We start from the raw sequence: 25,356 nt of genomic DNA on the forward strand, positions 1-25,356 counted from the left end.
GATGACTTTGCTCACTTTATTGAAAAAACAGAAGGAAGGAAACGTGGATGTTCCCAGCATGCAATTTATCAGCCCCTGCATCTTGAACTCTGTACACTGCCCTCCTTCCTTTGACAGATGAACTACCCACCTCCCTTAGGTCAGTTCTTCACTGTGCTCTGTCCCTTCCTGTGTCCCTTGAGGCACTCAGCTCCCCCAGTTGTCCCTCCGCTGTTCGTTCTGGCCAACAACAAACTCACTGTAACTTCCTTCTGCCTGTATCCCACATTCTACCTACTAATTCATTCTCTGCTTTCATTTGAGATAAAATCTGTAGAGAGTAGCTGGCATCTAAGCTCACCCCCTCTTTGCACAGTCCCTTGAAGTTGTCTAACCAGATACTCAGTCGCCCTGTCCCACATACTCTTCTGTTAGGGTACTGGTAACCTCTGCATGTCTAAGTCAGTGTTCAAGACTAAGCCCCTAACCTGTCTTCAAATGTGCTCACTGCCCAGGGGGCTTCTTCTAAACAGTTCTATGGCTTCGAAGACCTCCTATGTACTTGCACTGGGCTGTTTTCCTCCCATCTGTTTGTGTTTCATTAGCTTAATGTGTTCAAAACAAAACTCTCAACCTCCTCATCTAAGTCAAAAGGCAACTCCACCTTTCTTGTGGTTAAAGATGGTTAAACCATGGGATAGCTCCCAACATTTCCCTTCTTACAACACACATAAGATTCTAATGATTTTACCTTGGGAACGAAATCAGGAATCTGGGCATCTCTGCTGCTAATACTGTCCTCTGAGCTGCTATTGCCCATTTGCCAAAGATTGTATACTGGCTGGTTTTGGGTCAACTTGACACACACAAGAGTCAACAGAGAGGAAGGAGTCTCAGAGATGAAATGCCTCCATGAGGTCCAGCAGTAAGGCATTTTCTCAATTAATGATCATTGCTGGGGGACCAAGACCATGATGGGCATGGCCATCCCTGGGCTGGTGGTCCTGGGTTCTATAAGAAAGCAGGCTGTGCAGGCCATGGGAAGCAAGCCAGTAAGCAGCACCCCTCCATGGTCTCTGCATCAGCTCCTGCCTCCAGGTTCCTGTCCTGACTTCCTTCAATAATGAACAGCAATGCTGAAGTATAAGCCAATTAACCCCTTTTCTCCCCATCTTGCATTTTGGTCATGGTGTTTCATTGCAGCAACAGAAACCCTAAGACAGATTGTATAAGAACTTTAAAATCTTGTTTTCCCTGTCTCTTCACTTGTCTCTGCTACAGTGTTTCCTCCCCAGTGCGACTAGAATGTTTGAAAATCACAGTGACAAAATGTTCCAGAGTCGGTAATGGCTCTACAACTCTGTGACTATACTAAAACCCAGGGACCTATATATTCTGAAAGGAGTGAATCCTGTGCTAGATGAATTGTATCTCAAGCAAAGCATTATAAATCAAAGCTGTCTGCCTAGATTACCCTTTCCCTGCCTCATTTCTTTTTTATCTAATTAGAGATAATATAAAAATAAAAGCAGTTATTTTTGTCCCTTGATTCATCTTTTCCTTGACCCTTGCCTGGCTTTTTAAATGCTTCCATCAGTGTGTCTGTCATCTTCTCCCCAGTGCTTAAGGCAAGAACTTCTGACATAGAGCCCTTGACGTCTCATCCTTCCGCATTCTATAAGGAAGCAGATGTCACTGCCTCCCCATCCTTCCTGTTGTTCCTTCATCCTGCTCACATCAGCACCGTCTCCTTTCCTGCAGTCTACTTGTCATGTTGTAAGGTGGAACCCATTGTTTTCAATGCCGCTTCCTTGTACCCAGCCAGAGACAAGTAGAGCTCTCAGTACCAGATTTTATAAGACCAGGCCCCACTTGAGTCTTCAGGCTCAACTTTCTGCACCCCTCTCCCCGTTCCAAATCAAGGAAAACTTTCTCAATCTTAGTTCTCTTTACTCCAGGTCTTTGGCCATGGTCTCTCTCTTCCTTCCTTCCTTTCTTTTTTCTATTTATTTATTTATTTATTTATTTATTTATTTATTTATTTATTTATTTTTATTTATTTATGTTTTCAAGACAGAGTTCCTCTGTAGCTTTGCAGCCTGTCCTGGAACTAGCTTTTGTAGATCAGGCTGGCCTCGGACTCACAGAGATCCGCCTGCCTCTGCCTCTGGAGTAGTGGGATTAAAGGCGTGCGCCAACACTGCGTGGCTGCCATAGTATTTTTCTAAGCACATGCTGTTGCTAACCAACTCATGACAGTTTTGTCTTTACCTTTCTTACCCTGCAAGGTTTCCCTACCTTGGGTTCCCCTGGTCTCAGCACCATCTCTTGCTCAAATGCAGTGAGTTCCTTGTTTACCAGTCAGCTTCTTCCCTAGAGAGCTTCATGAGAGCAGGGCTATGCTTGTCTTGCTCACTCTAGCTATGGTACCCATCCCACGTAACATTTTCAGGATATAACTGGTACTAGTCCAAGTCCACATGCATCCTTATCTTAAGTCCTATGGCACTTGCAGCCTGTAGTTTTTTTTTTTTTTTTTTTTTTTTTTTTTTTTTTTTTTTTTTTTTTTTTTTTTTTTGGTTTTTCGAGACAGGGTTTCCCTGTAGTTTCTAGAGCCTGTCCTGGAACTAGCTCTTGTAGACCAGGCTGGCCTCGAACTCAGAGATCCGCCTGCCTCTGCCTCCCGAGTGCTGGGATTAAAGGCGTGCGCCACCACTGCCCGGCAGCCTGTAGTTTTTTTTTTTTTATGTCACACATCACTATGAACAGCTGCTGTCTCTCTGCACCATAAACATCTGCAGGCCGAGGCTGATGTAGAAGCCCACAAAGGGTGTATTCTGTACCTGGTAAGTCTCGATGGGGCGATTTTCCATGTTGAGATCCCAGACTTTCACGGTCAGATAGTCTCTGGTCATGATATACCTCCCACTGTGGCTGAACTTCACATCCGAAATTGAAGAGATAATTTCAGAGAAAAACGATCTGTTGCTTGGATCTTCTGGCTCTTCAAAAACTGTAGAACATAACACAAAAGCAAAACAAGAAGACGACACAGGCTTGTGATCAGATTCTAAAGTTTGGGCCAGACAGAGAGCTAACAGTGAAATCAGAGTTTCTATGTAGGGCGGGTGTCTATAGAATATGAAGAAGTTGCCAACAGGGTTAGCTCCCTGGAAACAGAAAAAGAAAAAGAAAACAAAACAAAAAACAACTGGTGAACTGGAAGGTTACTGTGTTTTCAAGGGACTGGCATGGGACCTGTCTCACATTCTCCTTGCTGGGACACTGCCTGCTTGAAAACCCAAGATCTGGATCATGTTCTCCCCATGGATGTCGTGTGCATGCCCATATGTGGAGACATCTTAGAATTCTCTTTTTAAATTTTCCTTTTATCTCTCCTCTTTTATTCCCTTTTTCTTTTTTTTCATGGTGTTAGTGATTAAACCCAAAGTCTTAGGTATGCTAGGCAAGGACCACTTAGCTATACCCAGAGACCTTGGAGTCATTTCACATGCTTAAACATTTTTCAGTTTTTTCTAAAACATGTAATCTATATTGCTCGAAACAATAATGCAAAAGTTAGTGGTTTTATATATAATGATGTATTTATGAATCATACCACAATCTAAATTCAGATGTTTCTACCAATTCCCTCTCAATAAAAATCCCCTTTATTTCCCATTCCTATAATTCTAGGTAAATATTAATCCACACTTTCTGGGTTCTTTATGCTAGTAATTTCACATATTATGCAACCACAGATCATAGGTCATCTGTGCCAGACTTAACATCCCATACAATTTTCAAGGTTCACTATGCTGTAGCATGTTCTTTGCATGGCTAAATCACTGCATGGAATTGCAGGATTCTGTTGACCCACTGATAAGCTGATAAACATTCGAGTTCTTCCCATTGATACGAACAACGGCACTGTGAATATTCACGTACAGCTTTTTGTACAACGTTTTCATTTTTTCTTGGATTGTGATGTAGAAAAGCTCCAGACTATCTTAGGTCTAAGGTCAGGTTGCCCTTTTGTTTGGATGACATAGGTGCCTCTGGTGTCCTTCTATGTAAACCTAAAACTTGGAGTTTTAGATTCTCAGGATCTTTCTTGCTGACTGGTCTGTTTCTAGCCTATGATTTTTCCTCTCTTTTTCTTTATTATTGTTACATGGATTCATCCATATAATTAAATAAACACAACCCCCTTTAGTCCATTCAGTGTCATTGCTGGAATAGGTCATCTCTGGACCATTGCTTCACAACCATCTCTTTGGTTTAAATGTCTCATTTCAATGCCATCACCACCTTGGCTTTGATGATCTTGACAGATGAGAGGAGGTGAAGGTTTGCTTGTGATGAGGAAGGAGCAGACTCAGACTCAGGCACCGGTTTTACATTGCTCACTTCTGCTGCCTTCCCTTCCACGGAGAAGCACAGCTGGCAGGCTCTTCCGTTTGGAGACAAGGTTGACTATTTCCCATAATGGGGACACAACTGGCAATTTCCATAAGGAGTGAGGCAGATGGCAACTTTGCTTTGGAGATCTACAGGCAACAGTTCTGCCTCTAAAGAGAAAAGGCTTACCGACTGAGATATACCCAGCCATTTTTACTACACAGAAAGTTCAATAGTTTTTCTCAATAAGAGAATTGGCCCACAGTTTTCCCCCAGAGGGTAAGAACTCCCTAGGGTTGCCAGCATCAGCCTTTGTCCAGCTGAGAACAGTGAGAGAAATGGTTTAAAATTTAGTTAGTGCCTACTATACTTAATATGCTTAGTGTCCTCATTTCCAGACATGGTATAGAGATTGGGAATTGAGACCATATTTACCATTGGAGAATTCAGAAGTGGGAAACGGTCATGTCCAATTTCTTGTGATATGCTTTTATTCACCCTTTGGTGATTCCACAAATAATTGTTCCTCAGTGAACACTGTAGCCACATGGTGCCTTGCACAGCCTGGCGGAGAATAAGTGTGTTGTGGAATAGTCTCTTTGTATGCTGTGAAACTGAGTCTTTGCCAAGGTGCCAACTGATTGGTTCAATAAAGAGCTAAATGGCCAATAGCTAGGCAGAAAAAGATTAGGCAGGACTTCTGGGCAGAAAGAGAAGAGGAGGAGCTGAATCTAAGCACTGAGAAGATAACCAGAGGATATGCAGAGGAAGCAGGACATGCAGGAGGAGAGGTAAAAGCCATGAGTCTTGTGGCAACACATAAATTAATAGAAATGGGTTAAGTTATAGTCATAAGAGCTAGCTAGAAACAAGCCTAAGCTAAGACTGAGTTTTCATAATTAATAAGAAGTCTCCGTGTCCTTTTTTTAGGAACTAGTGGTCAATAAGTTTACTACATAAGTGAATGCAGAAGACATCATATCTGACCCTAACTTTTATGTTTTTTTTTTTTCTGAGATAGGGTTTCTCTGTGTTGCTTTGGAGCATGTCCTGGAACTAGCTTTTGTAGAGCAGACTGGCATCGAACTCACAGAGATCCACCTATCTCTGGCTCCCTAGTGCTGGGATTAAAGGTGTGCACTGCTACCACCTGGCTTTTACATATGACTCTTAAAAAAAAAGATTTCTTCTGTGTACTTTCTTCACAGATGTCTGAAAATAAGCATTCAAAGCTAACACTAAACACGAACCCCAAACTTATTTTGGGGGACTGGGGAGATCTTAGTGACTAAAGTACATGCTGCACAAGAATGAGGATTCCCTAGACCTGGATCCCCAGCACCCATGTAAAAAGCTGGAGGTGGAAGTACACATCTGAAACACTAGCCCTGGTTATGGGAGAGGCAGTCAGGCAGGCCTTGCTGGCAAGGTAGCTTAGCCGAAATGGTGAGCTTCAGGTTTAATGAGAAAACCTGTCTAAAACAATGAGAGAGGAGAGAGAGGAGAGAGAGAGAGAGAGAGAGAGAGAGAGAGAGAGAGAGAGAGAGAGAGAGAGAGAGAGAGAGAGAGAGAGAGAGAGAGAGAGAGAGAGAGAGAGAGAGAGGTGGGGGTAAGGTGATTGAGTGACACCCAACACTTTCCCCCCATGCCCCTCATTTTTGCCAGCCATGGCGTTGTACACCTGTAATCTGAGATAGGTTGCTGTGAGTCAGAAGAGGCCAGTCTAAACAACAGAGAGATCCAAGGCAGCCAGGGCTTCATAGCAATGCTATGAAGACACAGAAATCTAGAAAGGGCTGGAAAAATGGCTCAGTGGGTGATGGCCCTTGCCACCAAACCTGAAGACCTAAGTTCAAACCTAGGAACCCACATGGTGAATGGGAGAACTCATTCCTGTAAGTGGCCCTCTGACCCCAACATGTGTCCAGAGCACACATGTCTCATGTCTTCAATAAAAGTAAACATTAACAAAAACCACATTGTAAGGGTTCACTAGCTTTGAGAGTGGAACCTTCTTGTGCAGGGGCCTCAGCTGGAATCTATGATCTAAAAAGAAGGGGAGCGAGACCCTGTGCTTGGCTTAGCATGGGCCTGTCAATCTAAAGCTGGCATTTGGGCTAGCATCCACAGAGAAGTTCATTAACTGTGGGCCCGTTTGTCGTCCTTTCGTGAAGAATAGTCATTTATTAGCTAAGCAGGTCTGGTCCCTTTTTGCGAACTGCCATTCTGGAAGGATATTGATTGAGGGGGCTCTTTGAGCACATTCTCTCCAGCAGGCAGCAGCCATAGGAGGCGGCTCCAGTCCAGACAAGATGATGAGTTGGCAGTGGGGGTCTCGACAGGAGCCTAATGAAGAAATCTGCTAACAGGCAGGCCTGGCTTTACAAGGGCTCGCATTGGTCTTTTACCTCCATTACACTCCTCTTCCTACAAGGCAAGTGAGGGCCAGAGGCCCACGGGGGACTTATCCTCGTCTCTGTACAACAGTACTTTCCTAAAGCCAGGGGTGCCAGGGGAGCCAGGATCATGATGGCAGTGTCCTCAAGTCCTTGGAATCCTGCCACACAGCCCAGGTTAGAGACTCAGGCTTCTCTGCGCCACCCCCTTTCCTCCCAGAAAGAGCTCTCTTTGCTCCCCCCTTTTCTGTCTCTGATAATTTGTTCCCAACAGGAAGCTTCTTGCAGCTGTTCCACGAGCAGCCCCAGCCCCCTAGGGAGTCTCTGCCCAGGTGGAGGAGATGGCGAGTGAGTGGCCCGTTATTAGGGGTGATCGCTGGGAAGCCGGTTGTCATGGCACCGTGGAGGCTAGGGCTACACTCTCAAGCTGTCCCTGCTTCCCAGGATTTATACATAATCATTGCTAGGAGAGGCAGACACACGGAGGGGGAAGAGAAGAGCCGCGTCCTGCTGACAGCAATCTCTTTGTAGACCAAGGTGAGCAGTTCATGCTGAGTCAGGTGGTCCATCTCATCAGGGAACAAGCGCTGCCAGGACCCTGTGTGGGCTGGTCACAGCCTCACTGTCTTCTCATGGCTCCTCGGGATGCTCGTGTGTTCCCAGAGATGATTTTCTACAGAAATACATTGTTACTAATCCACTAACAGATCAGTGTGTGGCGTCCAAAGAGTGCCCAGGTGGAGCAGTGACATTGTTACTGGTGAAAAACTCTAGCGCTGTGTAGGAGGAGGCAGGGGGACTGTTCTATGTCCAGGTCATGTGCTAAACTCTTATGGAGGTGAAAGAAGGAGGCTCAGAGTTGCCTGCCACTGGCCACCGAATTGAGGGTGGACTCTACAGCTCACTACTACCTCCCCTGTGGTCTTGCTGCTCCTCCCCTGATGGTACTGAGAACACACACTTTAAGGCAGTCCATGTGTGTGTGTGGAGTTGTTCCAGAAACATGAACTTGAGCTAATCCAAGCCTTAAACCTTGGGTAAACAGCCAAGCACAATGGTTCATTATCTCTGTGTACTCACTAACCACAGCTAATGAGCGGAGCCATCTCTTTGTGGATTATCATAATGCACCAGGGGGAAATATGGAGAACAGTCACCAAATTCAGTAAGCACCCACCACCCTTCCCCCACAGCTCCAGACAAACTGTCATCATAGGTTCTTCCTTCCTTTCCCGTTTGTCACTTTTGCTGTTGCTGTGACCAAACACTTAACCGCTGTGGGGAGGGAGGATTTATTTTGGCTCATGGTTTGAGAGGGCTGTGTCCATTGTTGTGGGAAAGGCATAGTGTAGTTCATGGTGGTGGGAGCATTCGCCTGGGACTTCTCGCTTCTCTATGGGCCAGGAAGCAAGACAGGAAGTGTTGGCATCCATTTAGCTTCTTCTTTTATCCCTTTTCATTCATCCGGGGACTCCAGTTCTCCCTAAGTTAACCACTCCTCGGATAGATAAGCATGTCCGAAAACACCTTCCCAGACGAATCCAGAGGTGTGTTTCTAGGTCCCATTGCATTGACAATGAAGATCATCCTACATTCCTTCCCATCAGTGTGCTTTAACACAGGGAAGACACAATCTATAGCTGTCGCTGGAACTAAAAGCTTTATCCTTCAGTTGGCACTGCTGTTCATATGCTCTCTTCAGTGCATGAGGTAAGTCCTCAGCAGGACCCATGGAAACGGATCCATGTTGTGTTGAGCTGGGCCTGATGCTACATGCTTGTAATTCTGGTACTTGCGAAGCAGAGGCAGGAGGATCAGGAATTAAGGCCAGCATTGGTTACACAACAAGTTTGAGACTAGCCTGGACTCCAAGAGACCTTGTTTCAAACATCGGAACTAACCAAGCAAACAATAAAACCCATAATGTGTTGATCTTTCGAAAGTCAGACTCTTGTACAAATGCTTACGCTCTCTCTAGCTTTCTTAGGTACCTGTCTTATGCGGCTACAGCTCAGGCCCGGTGAGGCAGAGAGGGTTAGTTATCATATCACTGCCATTATCATCATTGTTCACTCACGGGTTTCAGACACTGGTTTGAATTCAGCTTTCAGCTTCTTGTTTTTCTGAGCTTGCTTTTGTGAGCCCCACTTTTCCCACTTTTATCTCTGGCTTCATGGACTTTTGTGAACGACAACCAAATGCTAATAAACGTGAGTGTTTATAAACATCGCCTCACCCCAATCCTCATGATGGTCATGTAATGCAGGCCCTAATGCTGCCTCTGGTCTGTCTGTGCTTGGGGATAATGGGAAGCAAGCTCTCACTGCAATTCAACAGAGAAAGGACTTGCAAGATGACCTGAAAGCTGTTTGAGTGGATGGCGGCACTCACGATTCAGTCACTGATGCTACCTGCTAAGCTGTCAAAATAGAATGATGTGACCCACACGGGGGCTCGAATTAGCTGATATATTTAACACAGCTCAATTACACACATAAGAGATCCCCGCTTCGCTTCTCCACCTTTCAGTACACACAGGTACTAAGGGCAAAGGCATACATCATTTAAAGTAAGAAATAAACTGGATCACTGTTAATGCTCTGAGTAGCCTTCCCTGGACTTGAATTTGAATTCTTCAGCTACCAGAACAAACAAACAAACACACACACAAACACACACAAACACACATACACACACTAAATCAAACCAAACTAAGACAAGACAAAGACACCCAGCCAGGCATATCCATGCCTGTAACCCTAGCACTTGGGAGATCAAGGCAGGACTGTCTGGGCTAAACAAAGGCTATGACCTTTAGGAGTTTTCATTAAGATTGGTGAGGATAAAAGCTGAGGCAGGGCTTCTAATATTTCCTAGCAAAATGTTTCAATGCAAACATTTTATGAGGTTTTTCTTCACGAATCTTAGCGCTCACAGAATTTATGAACCCCCTCCAGGTTCTCCCCTCTCTAATCTTTGCAAACCTACCAGTGAGCCCCTTCATTTAGACCAGTGCTCTGACTGGAACACTGGGGAACATCCTTGTGTGTGTGTGTGTGTGTGTGTGTGTGTGTGTTTTCCTGTGTATGAGCCAGAGATCAACCGTGAGCCACGTTTCTCAGGAACCATCCATCTCATATTTTTGAGTCAGAATCCCTCATTGGCCATAACTTGCCACATAGGGTAATCTCACTGGCTGGTGACCCACCAGGATTATGAGCATGCACAATCATGTCTGACTCTTTTGCATGGGTTCTGGAGACTGAACTCAGGCTTCCACGCTTTTACACTTGCAAACCCTTTCCTGATTGAGCCATCTCCTTAGCCTCTAAAGAGGCTAAAGCCTTGGCTCTCCTCCTTACCCTCCACAGCCGGTTTGCAAACAGACCCACTAGTTCATACTCCAGGCTGCTCCAAGCTGTCTGCTTTGACATCTCAAGAACTTTCTTGCTCTTCTTGTAATCACTCTTTTTTCTGATGCTTCATTCTTAAGTGGTCCCTGAAACCTTCCTAGATGTCCCTTCCCCTATTATAATAACACAGAAAGTCTTTACCAGGGCCTATAGGGCCTTCATGTTGCCTAATTTCTTTGTCATCTGCACAGCGTATACCATGAAGGGTACCAGTTGTGCAAAGGGGAGTTTGAATGTAGCTCCTTCCTACGTGTTCTAAGTCACCAACTCCCCACCAGCTGTCTTCCTGGCCAGTCCCTCCCATCTCTGCCCACTTGCCAAGCATGTCCCATTGCTGCAGCATCTGCTCCAGGGACTCTCTTCACCAAGTGTGACTGGTGTTTGATTTCTTCTCCATGAGTAGATGCTGCATGGACGGCAAGCTCTATCTTTTCAGTGCTTGGCAACAGTAAACATTCACCGGGTACACGAGTCACAGATGATCACAGCTTCACAGACTCCTCCCCATACTCAAAAGTTACCTTGCATTTTCCCAGCTTGAGAAAGCGCATTGCAGCTTTTGAAATTATGGCCCGTTTACCGTTATTTTTTCCTATGTTCGGTGCCTAGGAATCTATTTTAACCATAATAAAAGGTAGACATGATAAAGGGGGCCTTTTCCTCGGTCTTTTTCTGCCCCCTCTATTCTTCTCCCCTCTCCCCCTCCACAGGAGATTGCAAACAGGGCCTCCCACTTGCTAAGAGCATATGCTATCAGTAACCTAAACCCCAGCTGCTAGAAATACAGTCTTAAAGTTAGAAAGGAACAAACCAGTCAACTTCTTTATGCGAGCCTTCCCCGCTCTTCAAAGGGAAGCGCCAGATGCAAACCATCATATTGCATGATTACAGCCATTTGCCTCTTTAGGGGATTTGTTCAGCCCTGTGCTATGTGCTGAGGCAGTCGTAAACAGAGTCTAGTCATAGGGGAGGTCTGATTTAGTGAGAAGAAGCAAAACAGATCAGTGAATACATGGCATTTAGTGTTCAGAGAGGGCATTTCAACTGGCTTGGGAGTCCAGAAAGTCTTTTTGGTCAAATATGCCTTAGCTAGAACTTGAAGGATATGGTGGGAAGAAAGTCGGCTGCTAGGGTATCTACCCCCTAACCCCTGCAGTCCTTCTGTGACAGCAAGTAAGACTGGAGAGGGTTATGGTTGCTAATTAGCTGATCTTAAAATGAGGTCATTCCACTTCATCTAGGTGGCTCTCATACAAATACAAATGTCCTTAAAAGAAAAGGACAGGAAAGAAAAGGAGGCAGTTGTGTGATGTGTAGTTCTCATTTCCTGTTTCTGGATTCTCAAAGCCTGGGAAGCGAGGCAGTTTCTGAAAGTGGAAAAACTCAAGGAAGTCAGTTCTTTTCAGAATGCCCAATAGGAAGACTGCCAAATTTTAGCCAGCAACAGCCATGTTCCACAGCTGGACTCCAGAATGTCAAGATGGCAGCTGCAAGAGGGTTAAAACCATTGGGGCTTTGTTACAGCTGCTCGGAGAAGCACTGGGTTTCCTGACTGGCCTTTGGAAGGAAGGAATGGGCTACTTTAGGACCCTGCCAGCATCCATAGGCCAGGGACCCTCCCCAGAGACCATAACTGCCAGGTAGTCCCTAAACTCTGGTTTCCTTGAACTCCACTATGAATGCTCGCTTGTGCCTATGACTAGTTTGTTGGTAATGGCCCATCGCAGACAACAATGACAGGTAAATTGGCCCAGAGGTGTTCTGAGGGCCAAAGCCACTTATGACCCCACAGGTGGCCCTCCCCATCTTACATGTCTTGGTGTGGAGTAGGTGGAGGAGGCTGTAGCCATGTGCAGGTGATGATTTCAACCTCTAGTGTTTTCTCATCCGAGACCTTGAGCAGAGAAGAGGGCAGGACCTGGGATGGTGTCAACTGTTAATGAATGACACCCGCTTCCAAAATTAATAAGCTTTCTAGTCCTTAGGAAAATCCACTCAGCTGCAGTCTCCAGGATTACTAATTGACAGAACTGGTAAATTAATCAAAAATGGAAATGAAGATGGAAGAAGGGGGATGGGATTCTATTTTTACCTGGATATGGCTGGATGTGGGGCTTGTCTGCTCTATGGTTAATTGCTGCTAAGCTTGAATGGGGTAGACGTGTGTGTGTGTGTGTGTGTGTGTGTGTGTGTGTGTGTGTGTACTCTGTCTCATGTATCAAGGCTGTTTGGCTTTCCTCCAGGTGTGATGTGTGTCTCTGTGTGTTTGCAATCCTGTCATCAGGAAAAAAGCCATTCTAATAAAGGGCTTTGTTTCTCTAACCTAACCAAGCTCGCCTACAGTAAACAGTGTTAATTATGCCCCAGATCGATACTGAACCCCCTTTGGAGGCTTTAGGATGAATCACAGCTGTGGTTATAGTTGATGCCTTTGGACACATTCCATTAGAGGCCTGGGGAAGGAGACACAGGTTTATTAGGGGATCTAGTGGCTTACAGAACCTGGGCTTGACAATTAAGTTTGTAGATGAGGGATGAGAGTGGATTTCACATCCTGTGCAGAAGCTGACTTAACACTGCAGCTAGGGCACTGGGCTGATGTGGGTAGCATAAATTGCAGACCCATGAAATTATCTTTCTGGATACTGAAAAACAATCGTGCATTTCCCCCTGCTAAATATGCAGAATAGTAGTGACTTTTCTGGGAAATAGACAGACATGGGTTCGAATCCGGCTCTGGCTCTGGAATCAGGGGCAAGTTTCTTCATCTCTACATCTTATCTGTTAGCTAGGACAATAATCTTTATGAAAATTAAATAAGACATAGAAGACTCCAAAACAAATTGCTCATCCTTCTGCATGCCTTCCACCTTTGGAGGGAAATGAAACTGCTGTTTTGGGTTAAGCATCAAGCTAAACTGTTTTCTTAATGAGGCTATTCACTAAAACATTTCAGTATTTAAGACCTGCGGTACTATCACCTTTACTTCCTCAACATAAAAAGGCCTGGTGGTCCCTAATCATGGTCTATTCCAGACATATTTACATGCACTCCAGGACTGAAGGCTGAGTAGAAAGTCTGACTTGGTGGCATTGAAGGAAGGAATTCCTATGGCCTTGGTTTGGGCTATAGTCTTGCCCTTGTAGAAAGGCCCACTGGGTGGAAAAGGACCACAGATCTCAGGCCTGCTGGTGGAGCCATTTAAGGGGACTGAGGCTTCCAGGTGCTTGTGCTCCTTCCTTGGGACCCTCCATGACTACTTGGCTCTCCCATAGATACTGAGTACAAGTCAATCCCTCCCAATGGGGTGGGATGGCCAGAGCCAGACAGAATGGAGGCAAGCCTGCCAGAACCACAGGGGAGCAGAGGTTCACTTGAAGGACCGACCCCATGTTTGTGGGTGATGTGGCGTCACATGATTGAGCTCGCTCAACAGAAACGCACTGCAACACGCCAGGCAGGACACTCCTCCTTTACTTAAGTGAAACGCTGCCGCAGGACTAAGTCTCATGTTCATTTTACCCAGTCTATCTTCATTGGCATCACAGAAGCATTGGGCAACATTGGTCCTAGCACCTTTCTGAGCCATTCTCTGTGCTTTGCTTATTTTGCACCTTGGCTTCCTCCTACCCCCGGAAACTCATCTCCTACCTTCTTCTCCACACCCCGTTGTTCAGTGCTGATTGACATCCACTGGCCTTGGTCCTGGGCTTTCACTCTTCTCTACCCATACTGTGTCCCTTTAGTAGAATCATTCTGTCCCACCTCTTGAAATACCACGAGATGCTTATGACCCCTCAACTTCATCCTTGTAATGTAATGTCTTCCTGAGCTTCTAGATCAATGTATCTAAGACCAACAGACTTCTCTAATTGGATGACTCAGAGGCACCTGTATCTGTAGACAGTTAAAGAGGTAGTCTTAGTCTTTCTACAGCAAGCCACTTCTCTCTCTGGCCTCCTCTCTTTGGTATCTTTCCACTGTACCATCAGCCAAAAACAACACATGACTTCACATTTCCCCCTTACAGCTGCTTCCCCATTTCAAATCTCCCGGCAAGTCCTCGTAGCCTGACATTCCGAGAGGACCACACCTATGTACACTCCTCGGTGGTGGCTATCATTTCTTTTGAGACAATGGAAGGAGTCTCCCGATCAGTTTCCTTGCTCTTAGGCTGATTGCCCCATTTTCAAGAAGTCTTTAAGGGCATAAACACACTCCAACATAGCTGTGTTCTGATTATGTGTGTGTGGTACTCATCTGAACGGGGGCATGTGCATATCTATACATGTATGTGAAGCCAGAGGTTAATGATGGGTGTCTATCTCAAACACTCTCCACTTATATATTGGGGCAGGATCTCTCAGTGAACCTGGAGTTCATGGAGTCAACCAGTCTAGCTGTCTAGCATGCTCCGGTTTCTCTGTCTCTGCCTTCTGAGGGCTGAGGTTATAGGCAGGGTGCCATGCTCACCAAACATGTACATGGTATTGGGGATCTGAGGTCCAGTTCTCATGCCTGAGTCACACAAGCACTTTACCCACAGAGCCAGCTCCACACCCCAACCAAGTCTTTCTTCATGCTAAAAATGAGCTATTACATGCTTTTGTTGTTTCAACATAAAAGACGTTGGGTAAGATGTCAGTAGGTGATATAATTTTAGGGGACATTGCCATTGACCCAAATGACTTTATGCAGCACTAGACTGTGTTTATTTCCTGCTAATGGCTCCTTATCTCACTTGGAATGAAATCCATGGACTTTTTCCCAGGCTGCATGAAGCCCACTTTTTTGGCCTTTCCTTCTACACTGCTCTCTGCAGATTCAACCCCATCCTCTGGTCCTTGGTCTGCTCTTCAAACACAGGTGCTTCTGAGCTAGGCCTATCTCTGGATCCTTCTAATACTTATGCTGTAGTTCAGAGGCTCACACTACCCCATGGAGGTAGCTCTACCCCAGCTACTCTCTGACCCTGTATTATTTCCTATTGCTTGCACCACTGTCTGAAAATGCATTGCATGTATTTATTTTGAATGTGCTTGTTCCTTTGCCCCATGGGATGTCACCTTCTGGACGGCAAAAGCCAGAAGATGTTTGATATGTCTTAGTTGACTCATTGGTTCCTGGTGCTCTGGTGAATTAGGGGAGACACATGGCCTGAATTCAAAGCACACAGCCCAGAATGGCCAGTTCAGCTCTTGATCCATGGATCCCCTGTAGCAGGAAGCTTATGCTTTCCCCAGGTGGTCAGGGTAGAAAGAGAACCCAGTCATGGGGTTCTCACATCCCCTACACAGTGTGAGCACACAGCATGACTCTTATCAAGAGCAATGGGGAAACAGAGAGAGAACTGCAAGGCCAGAACAATAAGAAGCCAGTGAACTGCACAGACCTGAATTAACCCACAGCTAACATTTGTTTTCTACTCTCTATAATTGTATCATTTTCTCTTCTGATTCAGTAGTGATGCTGGGTACCTCACAGGGTGGGCACGAGGATGAAATGGGCCCACACTTGTGTATTTGGCTTGCTTCCTGGACGTTGTGAAATGTCACAGAAATCAGCCGTGGTTATGGTTGATGACATTACTACTTCTTCACTATCGCTACCTATCCTCCTGGTTTCCCTCTTAAAACAAGACTCACATGGTAGGGAACAGAGGGGGAGGGAAGAGAGAGGGAGAAAAGGAGAGAGAGAGAGAGAGAGAGAGAGAGAGAGAGAGAGAGAGAGAGAGAGAGAGAGAGAGAACATCTCAATTTGGCCATTGTGTCATAGGCTGGTAGTGGTCACCTTGTCTTCATTATACTCCTTACCCAGGCTCTGAGCTCACTCTGTGCTGTCTGGAAGGAAAAAGGGCCAAACTGTCCTGGGCCATGTGTGGAGGGAACACCAGTCTGGACTCCATGCAATTTGGCAGGCCTCCTGTGTCTCTGATGGGCACTTAGGGGTATAGGGAGTGTTGTTTATTCCTGCAGACCCCACAGTGGAGTTAGGGCACCCTGGGCGCTCCCCCTTTACTTCATGGACTCTCTCTAAATTAAACAAGTGCAGCTCCAACTGAGGGTCAATCTAGAAAACAGGCCCACATTCCATGCCACCCAGCATCCCTCCCTGCAGCTAGTCCCTCATGGTCTCTGGGCAGTCATGCTCACACTGCTACATTGTAGCTTTGCAGCCCCCTAAGTTCATCTCCGGCATCTCTGTTTTCTTGTCAAGTGTGTCCACAGGATGCCAGAAAGTCGACTCTCTCCATGTTTCCAATGTATCCCAGTCCCAATTGTGGGTTTCCCTGACTCTCTCTCTCTCTCTTTTTTTTTTTTTTGGTTTTTCGAGACAGGGTTTCTCTGTGGCTTTGGAGCCTGTCCTGGAACTAGCTCTTGTAGACCAGGCTGGTCTCGAACTCACAGAGATCCGCCTGCCTCTGCCTCCCGAGTGCTGGGATTAAAGGCATGCGCCACCACCGCCCGGCTCATTTTTTCTTTTTAATTAGTATGCAAATTTATATTAATTTTAGATAAATGGTAAAATTATGTGTGTGACAAAGACTTACCTTCAAACAAAATTCTTAATGATTTTCTATCAACGTTTCTGCTTTTCTTCTTTTATGTTGTTAGTACAGTTTGACTTATGAAGGGCTAAACTCAAATTCTACTTATTGTTACTTAAGGATGACTTTTGAGGAAAAAGACTTCTCAGCTCAGAATCTCTGAAAACAAAATCCTCCTTAGAGGAAAACTGCTTCAGGACCATGGAAAGTTCCCAGCCCGCATTCTCCCCAAAGCCAGGACCAGGGAGCCTTTCGGTGTACAGTTCCTGTGGTCCTGATCCTGTGCTCCTCCATCTCTGCACTCCTTTTAAAAAAGGGCCACACTCCCTGCGCTCACTGTGTGTCAAGTCTGGGTAAGCCTGATGTCCACAATCTTTTCCTGCCCTTACTGCCTGGAGGGAAAACAATGGCTTGCAGGAAGGGACACGGCCAGGACAGGACAGGAAATTATAGAATTCCTCATCTCTCCCTTCTGTAGGGGCTGAATTCTGCCACCCCCAACTAACACACAGAGGTCCTATCTTGCCCCCATGCTTCAGAATGCGACTGTCTTTGGAGACCAGGCCTTAAAAGGGGTGATCGTAATGACATGACACCACCTAACCAAAGATGACTTTTATAAAGAAGGGGAATTTTGGACACAGGCACACAGGGAGAAGAAGGCTCTGTTCAAGTGAAGGAGAGAGGGATGTGAGTAACCCAGCTAACCTGCCAGCTGACACCTTTCTGGGAACTGAGTCAGAGGCCGGGAAGATAGCTTGGCTGGTAAAAATGCCTGGAAACCTGTGTTGGACTCCAGAGTCCCTATAAAAATGCTGTGTACAGCACCGCGTATCTGTCATCCCAGCATTTCTATGAAAACATGAGTGGCCAAGATGGAAGAATTGCCCAGGAGCTTGTAGGACAGCTAGACTCTAGTGCACAGTGTGGCAGAAGCCACAGGAGAGACCTTGCCACCCAGGTAGAAGGAAGGAGAGAGCTGACTCCTGGAAGCTATCCATTGACTTTCACCTGAGCATAAATGAACAGAACAAAGAAAGATGTGAGACCTGCATGCCCTCATTCACACACATGCTGCACACTAAATCAAACTTAAAAATTGAGCAATCCTTAAAAATTAAAAATCCTTTGAGAGACAGCAACATTTCATTGTCAATCAGCCAGGGGAACTTTGTGAAAGCATCCTTGTTAAGTGCATAAGCCTTCTCTCCCAGGTCTATGTGCCGTCGACCTGTCTCTTTCCCACAAGCGCTCAATCTGGCTCCATGGCAGCTGTAAGATAAGTGAGGGTCATGGTGGAAGGGTGTTCCAGACAGGGGAAGAACTTATGCAAAACCCTGAGGCAGGAAGGGGCTAAAAATGTTGGTGGTACCAGAAGTGGGCCAGTTCAGTCAGATTCCCTGGAGCCTACAGGGTGGAGACAGGGGCAGAAGATAATCCCTGTGGGGCAGGACAGGAGCTTGGATTTGAACTCTTGGTTTTTAGGCTGGCTTCCACATCACCTGGCTGGTCTCTTCCCCCACTGCCCAGTACATGTGTGTAGAAAGAGAGAAGCCAGGCCCAGCCCAGCCCAGGCAGAGTGCCGCTGTCTTCAGCACCCTTTGTTTCAGGCGCCTTAGACTACAAATGCGAACACTTCACTGCCGCCAGGAGCAATAGGAAAAAAAAATCAGAAAATAGAGAGGGAGAGGACAAATCATCTCTTCCAACCCCTGCTGAGCATGCAGAGTGAGGGACATATGGAAATTAATATATTCGGCTCTGATAACACGGTTTTCCTCGGCGTTTTGATTAAACGCTGACGGTTATTAAATACCCTCCCTCCTCCGTGCTCAGCTCCGAAAGCCAGTGTTGCTTTTCATTTTGAACTCTGATGAACTGTCGCGTGCTGCTCACACACCTCAGCTGAGCCTCAGCCCGCTGCAGGCTGGCATCGGAGGGGAATGGAGAAAATCGATATGAGATGTCAGGCGGGAGGTCAGAACGCGGGCCTCCCTAGTTGGCAGGCTCTGGGGCTGGTGGCTTTGGAACAAAGGGAGGTGTGCCCCGAAGAAGGTCAGCCTTTTGGCCCAGTCTGGGAAATGAATCTATTTCTTCTTAATTAGATTACCAGGCTGGTGCCTTGCAATGAAGAGCTAGGCCAGGCTGGGGTGGGTAATGGGCAGCTTTGATGAAGGCTTGGAATGTACCCACTAGCTCCTGGGTCTCCCTAGGGACTGCACTCAGGACTTTGATCTTGTTGGGGTAGCTGGAGGGAGGAGCAGACTCTGGGGGCTCCTGGACATGCGTCCCGAGAGACTTCCTGCTTCTGTGTACATGGATGACTCCTTCCTATACTCCTCCTACTCCTTGGTCTTTACATTTCAGCAACCATTGCCTTGTAAGGTCCCCATGATGCTAGCTGAGAGTACAATGTTTCATGCCTCTCGGGACACTGGCGATGCTCTAGGTGTTTGTGATCCTCTAACAGAGGCAGGTGTCTTTACCCTTCCATGTGCTTCATTTTCTCTGTTGACTTGACTGGTCACAGGTGCTCAGCTGCTTGGTCTGACATTCTGGTGTTTCTGCTAGGGTGTTTTGGGATAAGTTTAACATTTAAATCAATAGACTGAATAAATATTAATGTGGAGGAGCCTCATCCAATAAGGTGAAGGCTTGATCGGAAGAAAGAATTGGTCCTCTTGTGAGTGGCAGAGCCTCTCTCCGCCTGACTGGTTTGGGGTTGCGGTGATTGCCCGTTGCAGTTGAATTGAGACTCTTAGCTCATCAGCCCAGTGGCACGTGGGATAGAAGACCGTCCCCTCTCCCAGAAATTTAGCTTGCTGGCTGCAGATTTCAGGATTCAATCTTCATATGTGAGCCAGTTTCTAATAATAAATCTCTTTATGCACGCCACCTGCCATTCCCCCTGCTCTGTTAGACCTTGGCTAATACAGCGAGCTCCGAGAGACAGAGAAGTACTGCTTTTGCTCACCCTAGAGTCTCCAGAGTTGGATGTAGTGCCTGGCATATGGCATGTACTGAATAGTGAGTAATGGGGCCTCCTGTATCTGGTAAAAGGGTAGGGGTTCTAAGTATCTTATAGCGACAGGCCTGGGGGTGGGGTCCGGAGGAGGATGGGAACCATTCTGGATGCCGTCTATTGCTCTCCTGTCATGATCAGAAGATGCCAGCACTGTCTTATTCAGGTAACAGTGTGGATCTCTCTGCCCACATGCCCTGTGGGGGATGTGGGGCTCAGGAAGATTATCCGAGGTCACATGGGTACCAAGTGCCAGAGTTCAGCTCTCCTCCCCAAGTACTGTTCTAAACCATTCTCATTTAAAAACCTTCTAAAGCCTTGTCCACTCTCCAGCTTGAGTGCTGGGCTCAGCCGGCCAGTCAGTCCACAGTCTATTCCTCCGCATTCAGGACTCATGTGGGCCTGCCTGACTTTAAAGCCCAGGCTGGTCGCTGCCACACTGGCTGTGAGGGCATCACAGCTTCTTGGACCCCCCTCAGGAATATCTGTAGGTCAGGGTCCCTTCCACCTGGTTCCATATTCACTTACCGGAGAGAACCTGTCCCTCCCAGGTAGCTAAGGTTACCCCACACTCAGCAGGTCCCAAACAGAACACAAATGCTTTCATGCCTAGTAAAACTTCCTGTAGCCCCCATCCCACACACAATTCATGTCAACCATTGGGTGTGTCTTTCTCCTCCTTCCCCATAACCCTGCATTTACTCCTACCTCTTAGCTCCCTGCTGTTACTATACTATGGATCTCAACCTTCAGGTCACAACTCCTTTGTGGGGTGTGTGTGTGTGTGTGTGTGTGTGTGTGAGACATATCAGATATTCTGCATATCAGTTATTTATATTATGATTTATAACAGCAGCAAAATTACAGTTTTAAAGTAGCAATGAGAATAATTTTGTGGTTGGGGGTCAGCACAACATAAGGAACTGTGTTGAGGAGTCGCAGCACTAGGAAGGTTGAGAACCGCCGACCTCCCCCCCCCCCCCCATCTCCTTTGTATCTTCACTACCCACGCCTCCCAGTCCGCAAGTCTGGTTAACTCTGCTGTTGAGATCAATCTGGAATTCTCTGCTGCTGACCACGCCACCCCATTTCCTTGTCATTGCCCCCCCCACTTAACAGACGTCTCTTCACTGTTTCCCCCGGGCCGTTCTTCCTCCCCACAGCAGTGAATGACTTCCATAGAGAATTCAGATCAGATCCCAGTGCTCAGCCCTCGCTGGCAGGGTTCCCTCTGCATCCGTGTGCTTCCAACTTGAACATGGGGCTTCCCTTTCTCAGAAACATTAAATGTGGGGCTGACTCCCCAGTCAGCCTAACACTTGTAATTTCTTTAGTCCCAGTGTTAAATGAGATGGAACCCTTCCAGGGCCCCCCTCCTCCCACATGTCAGAGGCCAGGGCACCTCTTCCCCAGTGCCCTTATGCTGGGTACTCACACTTGGTGTGCCTGTCACACAGGGCGGATGCCCGCATGTCACACAGCCGGATTGTCCCCTTGCTGCTGCTGTATACAAAGGTGTTGCAGTGATGGGGGTGGAACTCGGCTGCCGTGATCACCTCTGTGAGCTCCTCCATGTTGGCTGGCTTGATGTCCACGATATCTGGCACAGACGAGTAAAGGAAGGACAAGGAGAAGCGGGGAGAGCCTGGGGCATGAGTGGCCCTTGCTGTGAATGCTATGGGGGCATTTACCGCATACAGGGGCATCTCACTGGGAGGCCATTAGCAGAAAAGCAGGCAGCAGTCAAGTCTGGCAGCTGAGGCTCAGGGACTTTAAGGGATGGGGGCTACCCCGTAGTTAGTGGTAGTTTTAGAGCTTAGGTCTAAGCTGGGTGTGGTGGCCCATGACTCTAATTACTGAACTCAGGAAGCTGCAGCAAGAGGATTACTGTGAGTTCCAGTCTAGCTGGGCCACACTGTGAAACCCTGTCTCAGTGAACTCAAGTTTCCTGACTCCTCAGTTCTATTTCATCTTCTGTGACATGAAGAGGGTGAACTCATACTTGGCTGGGAGATCACTTGAGAGTGTCTCCCACTCTAGAGCAATAGCCAAAAATCCAGCCAGTCCCGCTGTAGCCAAACACTATTGATTTTGAACTCTTTCTGGGATCTCTGGGCTGGTAAATGATATCTGCAAAAGGCTGCAAATCCTCTTCCACGAACTATCCATAGAGCCATAGCAGCTGCCACTCCATGAGGGGTTATTAAAGAGTCTCTCAGGTTGCATATCCTGAACTTTGTCTCATTTAATCCTTACAACAACATTATGAAGAACACTTTTTTACACCCATTTTCAGGTTTGGGAGTGGAGGCTATGTGAGCATTCAAGAGGTTTCCACAAGAGACGTGGTTAATGGACTGGGGAGAGAGATACTCAGCAGGTGAAGGTGCTTGCTGCTAAGCCTGCTTGAGCTGAGTTTCATCTCTGGGACCCATGGGTAGAAGGAGACAATTAACTGCCACAAACCGTATTCTGACTTCCACAGGCAGGCTGAGGAATATGTTCACTACTCACCTACACATGCGCTATATCTATCTATCTATCTATCTATCTATCTATCTATCTATCTATCGATCGATCGATCGATCTAGAGGTAGAGGTAGATGTATATACATTACATACATACATACATATATATCCAAGTGCAAAGCCTTGGAAATTTTATAATTGCCTTTTAGTCTCCATAAGCTATAATTTGCTAGGGCTGGGGTTTTGGGTGGGAGCTTAAGTGTCAGAAAGAAATCATCTATGTGGAGTGAGGGTTTGGGATAATGTGAGATATTTAGCCTCCAGGTTCCCATCTCCCCACTCCCCAGTATATCCCAGTGTGTGTGTATATATATATATATATACACACACACACACACACACACTGGGATATATATATATATATATATATACTGGGATATATATATACTGGGATATATATATGATGTAGGTGTGTCTTCTATCTATCTGATGATTTCATTGGATAATTAATAAAGAAACTGCCTGGCTCATTTGATTGGCCAGCCCTTAGGTGGGTGGAGTAGACAGAACAGGAAGAAGGAAGTGAGGTAGATGGCTCAATCAGATGCTACGCCTCTCCTAAGTTAGACAGACTGCCATGCCTCTCCTGAGAGAGACAGATGCGATGAAGCTCCAGCCCAAGATGGACATACGCTAGAATCTACCTGGTAAGGCACCACTTTGTGGTGCTACACAGATTATTAGATATGGGTTAGTCAAGATGTGAGTAAGAGGCAGAAAATAATGGGCCAGGCAGTCTTTAAAAGAATACAGTTTGTGTGTTGTTATTTCGGGGCATAAGCTAACCATGTGGGATCCAGGCAGGACGAAAAGCCGGCCCGCAGCTCCTCACTACATATATATAAATATATACTGGGATATATATATATATATATATATATGGGGATATATATATATATATACATAACATGTACATATATACGCACACACGTACACACATATGCATGTATCTATTTGAGGCTATATCCTTGTATATCAGAATGAAACATTTAGGCTTATGTTTATAAAGGCAATTCAGTGGAGATAAAAACAAATTCTTCCCAAGGATATATAGCAGAAGTGAAGGAATGGGCTTGCATATGCCCTGTCATATCCTGGCTGGAGCCGAGGTTCTGTCTGGGGACCAGCTGTACCTTGTCATGTGGATATTGGGGTGCAGCAGAGCTGAGCAAGGGACCTGCACTCCACAGACTCTACTACTCACGGGCCGCCTTTCTCATCTTTACCCCATCACCAGCTTTTTTTTTTTTTTAACGTATCGTGTTTCTCTTTAGATTGTCTCACTTTTCATCTCCGCTAAGTAGTCAGCCAATATTCATGAAGGGACGGGTTTAATCATCTACACGAAAACGAACACACAGTGATTAAAATGAAAATGTGTGGGCCAGGAATCGTTGTGCCACGCTTTGGAAAAAAAAAAAAAAAACACGCTGCATGAACAAACAGTAGCTCGACACAGGCCATCCTAGCGATGCTTCTGCCTAAGCAAGCAACACAGCTCCCTCTTTGGCATGGAGACCAAGGCACAAACATGCAATAAGCTCTTATTTTGAGCCCTAGTAGCACCAATTAGGTAGCCATGTACAAACTAATGTAGACACGTACTAGCAAACAGCACCTAGGTTCCCGCTAGAACTGTTGCCACGTGGGATTTGTTCCAACGGCTTTGTACAGGGTTGTGCCTCTTGCTATTTGATTATCTCTTAGGCATCCCGTTGCATTCTTTCTAAAGTTAGTATGAGCCTGTGCTAACATCACCTTTTGGCACATTTTCATCTACCAAAACCAGATGCAAAGATTACTTGGTTCAGCAGGGCATGCGCAATCCTGGATTAACAAAACACTACCTCTCAACTAAGCCTCTGCGTTTGGGACACATACCTGGAGCACCCAAACAGTTTGGGAGGGGCTGCAGGCTGCAGCTCTGATGTGCTTTCTGGCTGCTAAGCTGTGCCTTGGGCTTGGCGTTGTTGGATAGGGTAAGCAGAGAGGTTCCTGTTCAGTGGCTCCCTACCCCACGGTGCCAGCAAGCATGTTTTCCTTCTTCCAAAGTAAGGGGGAAAAATCTGGTGTCAGCTTCCCCAGCCTCTATAAGTGTAGCTCAGCAAACAAGCTGCCCTGGGAGGGATCTTCGCTGTGTGGGAGAGGGAGGTGCTACAGCCGCAGCTATTTTTTTCTAACTAAAAATAAAGCCCCAAAGTCAGAAGATGAGAAGACAAAGTGCCTAAGCACATCTGCGCCTCCAGGAGCATCCTGCACCATCGAGGATGTCTTCCTGGAGCAGAGTCCACTGTTTCCAGATCCGTCCTGCCTCCCACCCACCCTTCATCTGAAGCCACTTGATTTGTCTCCAAGGTCTGAGACTCCCTCCTGATACAGTGCTTGGGTTTGACTCAGGTTTGGTCAAGGGAAGAAGCCATGATTTTATTCCTTTTTAGCACAACTGTAGCTGTTGTCTACCGAGTGCTGAGCCTGTCTGGACTAAGCATTTTATGGTCTTGTTTGTCCTTCATTCCAGGCAGACAAAGTCAGCGCCATTAATAATCCTAATTTACAGCTGACAAAATAGAGGAAATAAGTTTTTCTTTCTAATCAGAACAACATTAAAAAAATCTGTTCTTTCCCATTTTTATCCATGTATTCATTACTTTCTGGTTACTTTGACCCCATCCTCATCTTTTTTTTTTAAATTTTATTTTGAAGACAGGGTTTCTCTGTGTAGCTTTGACTGTCCTGGAACTTGCTCTGTAGACCAGGCTGGCCTTGAACTCAGAGATCTGCTTGCCTCTGCCTCCCCAGTGCTGGGATTATAGAGGTGCACCACCACTGCCCACTCTCCATCCTTTCTTTATGTTCCTTTTCCATATGCTTTTGTTTATTTTGAGACCCAATGAGCTTACCCGGAATCATCTGTGTGACTGTGGCTTTACATTATTTATTTTGAGTGTGTGTATGTGCACACATGTGCCAAGGTATGCAAAGGACATTGGTGCAGTTAGTTTTTTCCCTTCCACTGCATGGATCCTGGGGATTGAACTTGGGTCATTAGTCTTGGTGGCAAGAGATTT

The 25,356-nt window shown here is 46.2% G+C and overlaps 1 protein-coding gene across 1 annotated transcript in view; it reads right to left on the minus strand.

Moving 5' to 3' along the window:
• Positions 1-25,356, minus strand: part of Ppp2r2b (protein phosphatase 2 regulatory subunit Bbeta) — a 382,372-nt gene that overhangs the window by 12,722 nt on the left and 344,294 nt on the right. The window contains exons 7-8 of the mRNA XM_038330949.1: positions 21,195-21,359; positions 2,823-2,992 (exon numbers count right to left, since the gene is read on the minus strand). Coding sequence (XP_038186877.1) covers positions 2,823-2,992; positions 21,195-21,359 — 335 coding nt within the window. The remainder of the gene's footprint in view (positions 1-2,822; positions 2,993-21,194; positions 21,360-25,356) is intronic.

The sequence above is a fragment of the Arvicola amphibius genome, chromosome 5, assembly GCF_903992535.2.
Source record: "Arvicola amphibius chromosome 5, mArvAmp1.2, whole genome shotgun sequence".
NCBI classification, from domain to species: Eukaryota; Metazoa; Chordata; class Mammalia; order Rodentia; family Cricetidae; genus Arvicola; species Arvicola amphibius.